This window comes from Pyrus communis, chromosome 11 (assembly GCF_041283825.1).
Source record: "Pyrus communis isolate YQ-2024b chromosome 11, ASM4128382v1, whole genome shotgun sequence".
NCBI classification, from domain to species: Eukaryota; Viridiplantae; Streptophyta; class Magnoliopsida; order Rosales; family Rosaceae; genus Pyrus; species Pyrus communis.
The window spans coordinates 23,571,326-23,579,850 of NC_142575.1; the positions used below are offsets into that span (position 1 = coordinate 23,571,326).

Consider the following 8,525-nt stretch of genomic DNA (forward strand, 5'->3'; position numbering starts at 1 on the left):
ATAGAGAAATTTATGAAAATTTGATAGGTTGCAATTGGGAATTGTTTTAACAACCCTAACAGCAATTCATGAAAAGTTTGGCCAGTAAACAATCAAAGGTGAAAACAATTTGCAACTTTCACAGGATTCTTACATATAGGATTATTGAATTGTATGGTAGTTTATGACTAATTGGCAGGTTTCATTTGGGAAAACTGTAAACAATTGCCAAAATTTAACCCCAATAATGGAAAACGAAATAAAGTTTGCAACTTTAGCCCAAGTGTAATAGGACTTAGCCAAGGATCGGTTCAACCTTGACCGGTGACGGTGGTGGTTATGGTGGTGCGAGGAGGAAGACAATCAACAGTAAAGAGGAAAATTATATTATCTATTTACTAAAACCCAAACCAAACGCTACTGTTCATTAATAGCAACGTGACGAAAATGGCCTCCAAATGTTATGCTGCCTGCGCTTTGTTTAGGCTTCTCTACATGAAAAGTCGATTATGCCCTTCCTTTCTAGGTGTCTCATCATCGCTGCATCTTTAGGACACTATTGTTTTTCACTCTTTTCTTCCGAATTGTCCTTCCATTGTTTTCGGTTCTATGGTTTTGCCGTCCTTCGCTCCCTCTTGCTATCTTCTCTGTCGGTCTCACTCACCTTCAAACTTGATCATTTTCTGGTGAGTTATTCGAATCTTGCATCTGACAGTTGTTTTTTTTGTTTTTTTGTTTTTTGTTTTTTGTTTTTTTTTAATTTTTTTATCTATGGGTTTTGTTTTGTTCAATTTTAAATGTTAAAAATTGAAAAAAAAATTGGGTGAAATTTTTAATTAGATTATATTATGGGTTGTATCAAGCATTGAATTGGGTTTGGGAGTTTTGATTTAAAGGGAGAGGTGGGGAGTTTTTTTTTGGGTGAAAATTTTAATTAGATTATGTTGTGGGTTTGAGAGTTTTGTAGCATGCTTATCCAAGCATTCAATTTTTCTGATAGACTTGGAAGGAAATCGGGTTGGAGGGTGGATATCCCAATGCAATATGATCAGGTTAGAGGGCGTTTGAAATTGAATGGGAGGGGAAGGGAGGGGTGTTCAGGTTTTGCAGATAGGACATTAGGGTGAGAGAAAAACAGGAGGGAAGGGATGGAAGAGAGATTTAGGTTTAGGGGTAGGAAAATAGAGGAAGGAAAGAAGAATATGAGAGAGGGATGGGCTGAGCTCATTTGGACTAATGTTTTTCAAATTGATTTGGGGATTTGTTTGGGTTTGGGATTCTCATTGGTGTCAAGAGGCTTAGTGCCAGAGAGTTTATGTTTTTTGCTAATTTTTATCATGTTCTTGGGATTTTGTGTGTGTGTATTTTCTTTTCATATTATATATATATATGTGTGTGTGTGTGTGTGTGTGTGTGTGTGTGTGTGTGTGTGTGTGTATTTTCTATTCAACTTTGGTTACCTATTTCTCTTTTTCATTTTAATTGTCGGATCGGATAAAACTGGAGTTCAATTTAAATTTGTCACATCTGGAAAGTATCTTACATCAAAGTTAAAAGAAGGAAACATCATAGTCGCAAATAGAACATCAACTTCAGGCTGGAAAACATTAAAATAAATATTTCATCCATTAATTGACAGTAAAAGTTTTCATTTTCAATGTATTTATTAGGCTTGATGTCAATGAAAATGAAACTCAGGTGATAGCTATTTTGAAAACATTAGGTAGTTTGAACACGTTTGAAATCATAAGAAAACTCGAAGATTTCAGCCAACTTCAAATCAAAGCACCAAATAAATTCTTCTTGCATGTGATGATTAATGTTCCTAACTTCCTTAGTTGTATAAAGACTTGGTAGATATGAATTTATGCTTACTTATGTGTTTCACTATTTCTTTGGTATATAGATAAATATTTGTGAACAGTCTTCAGCTTCTATCACTATCATGCTCAAACCCATGGTAAATTCTTATCAATTTACTTTTAACAGTCAGGTCATTGGCAATCAAATATTGTTTTTCAACTTATGCTTGGTTTACTCTTCTTTTGCAGCGTATTTTTTTCACACATTCAGTCTTCAGTAGATGTGCTAAGGAATTTCCGCAAGTGGCATTGTATCAAATCAAATTATCATCACACTTTGGAATAGCTGGAGGTAATGGGAAACCTCACTTTGTATATACATGCTTTACAATTTGTGGAAAACCAAATGACTCCTAAAAATGATATTAGCAAATATTTTGGGACTAATATATATTTCATTAACATGCTTCTTGCGGTCTTGGAGTTATACCAGGATGGGTGGTTTACCCTTGGGTGTGGGTTGATGGTTGTACACATTATATTTGTGTAATGATAATTATAAATAGCATCTTATTTCGTGGATGAATTTAATTCTACTCTTCGTTTAGGCATTTAAGCTGATGCAACTCTAAAATTAACATCTTGATAGACTAGAAGTAGATATCTGTTTTGTATTCTCCACACTTCTGTCTAACTTCTTCTTGAGTGATAGTTCAGTTAATTTCTTTTTACTTTCTTGCAGGTTACATACATATGGTTTATATAGAGGAATAGTTTTTGGTGATGCGAATTTTCAGGTATCTGCAATAATGAGGATGCAAAGTAATAGGTTTCTCATCTTTTGATTTATACTAATTTCTTATTGTTTCATAAATTACTAATTATACGACTGATTATATTTATATTTTATAAGTTCTTCAGCTTTTTTTTGTTTTTTGGGGGGGGGGGTGCAAATACATTACCAATTTTTCAAACGGGTTTCTTATCCTCGCCAGATCCTCTTTGTGGGGATCCTGGGAATCCTCAAATCATATTTGTTTATCGCACATAGTGCAATTAGAAATCATTGTAAATTTTTTATTTAAAATTGAATATAAATAATACCTGACAAAAACTGACGGCACGATGCACGATGAACGGATGTGATTGGAGGATCGGGCGAGGATCCTCTTGGGAAAAAAAAGGAGGATTGGTCTTTTTGTTTGCTGAGAAAAAGAGGAAATTTAGGGAGACAGATAAGTTATATGAACAAATTAGCATGGTTCATCCTAATGCTATATAAGTTAGGTTGTTGATTTGTTTCCTCAGTGTTCAGTTTTTTTTTTTTTTAATTTTTTTTATTTATTTATATTTCTGTTTTGTGTGGTTTTGTGTTATGTGATTAGAGGTTCCAAAAGAGAAACATGACTTATTTTATTTGGTCAGAGGAGAGAGGAATTCAAATTTGGCTTTTCCGATGCCATAAGAAGAAATTATGTCGCAGTCCATCTCGCAAAGCCTTCTCTCTCGCTGGTAACTCCCAATTGTTCATCAATCTTTGCTCTTCAATTCACTATCTATCTCTTATCAATTTTATTTTAGATTTTGTGCTTAAACCTTCATGGGTTTTAATGGGTATTTCAAAATTTTTTTTCTGCCCCTTTCCCTTTTTCCCCATTTTTGTCCCTCTGTCTCTCCCTCCCATCTCCCTTTTCTCCCCATTTTTGCCCCTTTTTTTTTTTTGTTACTAGTGTCTCCCTCCCCTTCCTTTTGTTTCTCTCGTTTCACCTCTGTACAATGTCCCCTCTCCCATCCCTCTCTTTGTATTTATTTTTTCTTTTTTCTTCAAATTTGGTTCCTGTATTTTCTGGGCAAATCACAGTTGGTCAAGAAAAATCACTCAGAGTCACTGCACCAATGCTAAAGTTTTCAATCTTGCTGTCGGCGGAAGAATCTGGATCACCATGAGACCCGTTTTTGCCATCGTTCAGGTCGACCCAGATGGAAAAAGACACCAAATCATCGACCCAGATGCCAAAAGGGCGCTGGGTTTACGGGACGATGAAGGGCTGATGCTGCTCATGCGGGTTTGAGCGACGCTGCTTGCAGAAGAGGGAGACGGGACTAGCAATCCCGTGGTTTTTAGGGGTCTCACTAAGACCTCTTAGTGAAGCCTTTAGTGTAGGTGAGTCTGGGCTAGTCTCATTAAGACTAGTCCCGCATGATAACAAACATCAGACTGGACTAACTATTAGTCTATTCTAATCCAAGGACAGTTAGTGAGGGCAAACAAACGCCCCCTTAATGAACTACCTGCCCAAATAATACCACCACTTGACGATAACAGTTACCTTTAAGCATAACACATCATCTCCATAGTAGAGCTTGGCAAGCTCATCCTCCACCGCTATGGGCCACACAAATTCCCCATCATCATTCTCTACACCTATGGTAGCTTGGCGGTACCCCTAGCATTCCCGCCCAACTGCTGCATATCACAATATCTGCATGCAAAAATTGTTATTATTAGTTTATTTTCCATTGAGTTTAAAGAGAGAATAATTCTTTCATTAGATATAATATAGGTGTAGAAAATAAGTTGGGTGTAGAAAGAAATTATATGAGCTCAAATAAAATTTCCCAAAAAGAAATACCTGTTGAGAGGGAAAACAAATGGATGGAAGATGAGATGGGTAATTGTTGGACACTGTCAGAGGCCGACGATGTGATTTTAAAGGAGGAGATGATGAAATTGTTCAGCACAGTGAGTGAGTACGGAGCAAGGCTCTGATTAAACTAATAAACAAACTAGATGTAGTACACACAATTTAAACTTTTAAAAAGAATTAAATTAAATTTACGTAAAAAAAGGGTAATAGACAAAAAGTCCAATTTTCTTAATCTTGGGACATAAATAAAATTTTTCGAATATGCACACAGTATACACATGCCATACACATGCCATACACAATAATAGGAACGAAATAGGATTTTTCATACACCTCGAAATGACCTAATTTCCCTTGTATTTAAATGGGTTAAGTTGTCAAACCCAGTCAGCATTTGGACCTCCTTGTCCACCCCATTTCCGACCGACGCAAAGTTTGGAATTTGTTCTATATATTTTGGAGGTTTTGTACTGTGCATTGGCACATCCTTTCAAAAATTTTGAAAAAATTGTTTCCATCCCAGCCTTTGCACATCCTTTCAAAAAATTTCAATGGCAAAATAAAAAATGAGGTACGCTTTGAAACGAAATTTCATTATTTGAGCCTAGATTTTGGAAAATTGGGAATTTTGGGTTTTGGGTGCAATTTAGTGTTTTGTACTGTAAAGTTTTTTTTTTTTTTTTTTTAACTTTTTTAATATTAATATTTTTATATATTTTTTTATTTTAATTTGTGATGTGCATGTGGTTTGGATGTCGGTGGAATTTAGTTCATTGAAATTTGTTCATCAATTCGTGCATGTCTATATGTTGGGCACGCTTGAATTTGGTTCATGAATTGGTTGAATTTGTACGTACTATATGTATATTCTGTGCATATCCTTTTGATATTGTTGGAAATAATCGATTGAATTTTGCTCATGAATTGGTAGATACTATGTGCATATTATGTGCATGCGTTGATGCTGGGCATACTTGGTTGTATTTGGTTGAAGAACTTGTTTAATTTGGGCAAACAATATGCATATACTGTGCATATCATATGTGCATGTTTATCTTATTTAATTGATTTGCTTATGTTGAAAATCTTGCAGGTTGAAAGTCAAATCTTCATCTCCACCAGAACTTGTGTGTCCGCCGGATGACGTGTTTCCTGCTACCATCTCCTATCTATCATACACCTTGGGGCGTCTGGGTAATATTAGAGGCTGATTTTCAAATGATTTATTGAAAAAATTTGAGGATTCATGTTTCGACCATTTGGTTGATGTGGACTGTGTTGACTTATTTAGGCATCTCACCCACTAGAATGAGTGACGATTCCTTCATTTTTAGGGAACATGTCGTGACTTTCTGAAGCCACAAATTCTATTTGGTGACCAGACTCAGTTTCGAAGAACTCTCCTAAAGAAAAGGAAGATGAATTTTGTCATAGAGACATCGATTTAGGGGGAAGAAGAAGATAACCTTGAAACGATTGGATGATCAATTCAACTTGTGCCAAAATCTAGAAGATTTGTACAAGTTCGACCTACTGTACTTCGTTCACTTTGTTGTTTTGGGCAAGGAGAAGGACTCTGCCATTAACTACCACCTGCTTCAGTTGGTAGATATGGAAGAAAATTAGGAGACATATCCCTGGGGATTCGCATCATTCTAGGTGTTGATGCCAAGCATATCTGTTGTTGTCACCACAAGGTTGTAAAAGAAAAAAATTGTAGAGAAACTGGGGGCTGCAATCTGGGACTCCAATGGAGGGGGTTTATCTATGCTTTTTAGGTAATTTCCCTTTTATTTTGTTGTTATAAGTTGAATGAACTTTTTTATTCGTTCATTGCAACTTATTTACTTTATTGCTTTAAATTTTGGATCTAGTTGTTTGAAACTTTACCGTATTTGAAGTCCAAAAACTATGCCCGGATGCGAATGGAGAACCCTCAGTTCTTGCCCCGAATTTGGCATTGGGACACCAACTTAAATCAGTCCCATCACAAACTGAATAGCGGTTTTTTCTCAACACTCGGTACGTGTTTGTTCCAATTTTAATAAACTTACTGAATTTTTATTACCAATTGCTTGTAATTACGTATGCAACACTGATTTTGTCAAATGCAGGTTGTTGTCCAGTCGATTACTCCGACCGAGGATGAAAAGAAGGAGCCTTACTGGAACATCATATTTGATGATGTTCAACCTTTTAGGGATGCAACACCAGATGATGAAAGTAAAGGTGTTGCAGATGCTAATCACAACACCAAGGCCATTCATTCATTCGAACCGAAAGGGAAAGCGAAGAAGTGATACCACACACGTGTGGGAGTGTTGCCATCATCGTCCCCGTTTAGTGATGAGTAAATAAATTCGTAAATTGTACTTTCAATTTAGATGCTTGTACTGTTTTTGAACAGATACTAGTTTCAGTGAAGTTATGATATGAAATCATTGTTTTTTTATATGCAGGATTATGAGTTTGTTTCTAATCAACAGTTTGAAGAATTTTCAGTGATGATGGATGTCCAGTTGAGGATAGTTATAGAGGAATTAGCGGCCGACCGGTGTGCCCGAATAGAGTTGGCTGCCAAGGTTAAGCGTGTCATAGGCGACACAAATGGTAAATCGTTTGAGAAGCCCTCGACCTCTATTAAGTTGGTAAGGTTAGAGCGGGACGCAGATAATGTCCCCAAGGATGAGAAGGTCAACAATTCTCCTAAATGCCCATCGGGTTATGAAGATCTCACTACACTGTCCCCTCAGCCTGATACCTCTACTGGGGAAGGGAAGTCGACTCTGGGAAAAGACATAATCGAAGCGACAGCCCCCGGTGCAAATTTTCCTACTTTTGATGTCGACTTGCCGGAGATAATTGAGGCTGAGAATGCAAATGATGTCACCCAATCACTCATGTGTATATTAGAGTTTAGAATGGATGGTGAGTTGGGAGAAGGGCAAGTTTTCTATCTTGGAAATGAAGACAAGGACACGGAGGTTAGCGAGCATAGTAGTGACACTGAGGAATCTGTCAACGTGAACGAGGACGTTGGTTTCTCTGATTTCGAGCCCATTGTTGGTAAGGGATTGCGGCAGAAGTGTAAAGGAATGCAGCTGGTGCACTCTTTCATTCCTCTCTAATCCTACAAAAGAAGGAAAATTGGTGATAGTCAGGCCGGTGAGGATTTTGTTGTTTCCCTGGATCCCATGTGGGTCATCCCAAAGCTGGATCTAGAGGTTTTAGGGCTGGTTTGGTATTGCTGTGCTTTGAAAAAAAGCTGCTTCTGCTGTGCTGTGAGAATAAGCAGCTGTGAAATAAAGCAGCAGAGTGTTTGGTAAACTTTTTTGTAAAAGTGCTTTTGAAAAAAAAAAAAAAGCAGTATTAGAGTGTTTGGTAAATTTTTATGTAAAACAGATGTGAAAAAAAGCCAGTTTTTCAAAGCTGGGTTTTGCAGCTTCTTGTTTTTGGCTTTTTTTCACCCAAAACTGTGAAAAAAAGCTGAAGCTGAGTGTTTATCAAACACAAAAACAGCTCCCAGCTTTTTTTTATAGCAGCTTTTTTCAGAATCACCTCAGTACCAAACCAGGTCTTAGTCAACGTCCTGATGCATTGGGCGGGTTCATCCCTAACAACCTATGGTCTTTTTTCTATACCAACGTTAGATTGGACTTATACAAATTAGGTACTGTGGGTATAGATTTTTTTACCATACCTTTAGTCCAAGGGTATTCTGAACAGTAATGTAAGTAATTATTCTTCATTTGTAACTAGTTTATGTTTACCACATTATAAGCGAGTACAAGAGTTTAATTTTACCTTTTACAAGGCACTTGACCTTGGATTTAGCACATCAATGTCGACCTTTACCTTTTGATGAAGTGATTGATGGAACGTCTTATAGATTTCGAGGAGTGGTGGATAAGTGCTGACTTTTATTTTTGTGTAAATGTTATGTTATTATTGTTACCCTCTATTTCGTCTACTTATGTTCCTAATACGTTTTTGCACCCCATTTACAAATAGTCAGACATGTCCTACGTTTTTGTTTTATGTGGGAAAATCTGAAATTGCGTTGCAACGCATCGATGTAGGAAAAAATTAAATAGGA

The 8,525-nt window shown here is 36.7% G+C and overlaps 1 protein-coding gene across 1 annotated transcript; it reads left to right on the forward strand.

The window, feature by feature from the left end:
* The first annotated feature begins 576 nt into the window (after positions 1-576).
* LOC148693124 (uncharacterized) lies at positions 577-7,815 on the forward strand. Its single transcript, XM_088680482.1, has 10 exons — positions 577-665; positions 1,886-1,939; positions 2,031-2,133; positions 2,524-2,578; positions 3,207-3,293; positions 5,523-5,623; positions 5,764-6,207; positions 6,304-6,451; positions 6,544-6,779; positions 6,889-7,815. Exon 10 carries the CDS (start codon positions 6,934-6,936, stop codon positions 7,555-7,557), a length of 624 nt encoding a protein of 207 aa, XP_088536608.1. The 5' UTR covers positions 577-665; positions 1,886-1,939; positions 2,031-2,133; positions 2,524-2,578; positions 3,207-3,293; positions 5,523-5,623; positions 5,764-6,207; positions 6,304-6,451; positions 6,544-6,779; positions 6,889-6,933; the 3' UTR covers positions 7,558-7,815.
* Positions 7,816-8,525: the final 710 nt, after the last annotated feature.

What these genes read in the sequence shown, in the direction of transcription:
- LOC148693124 (XM_088680482.1), top strand. Translation starts at nt 6,934, where the DNA reads ATGATGGATGTCCAGTTGAGGATAGTTATAGAGGAATTAGCGGCCGAC.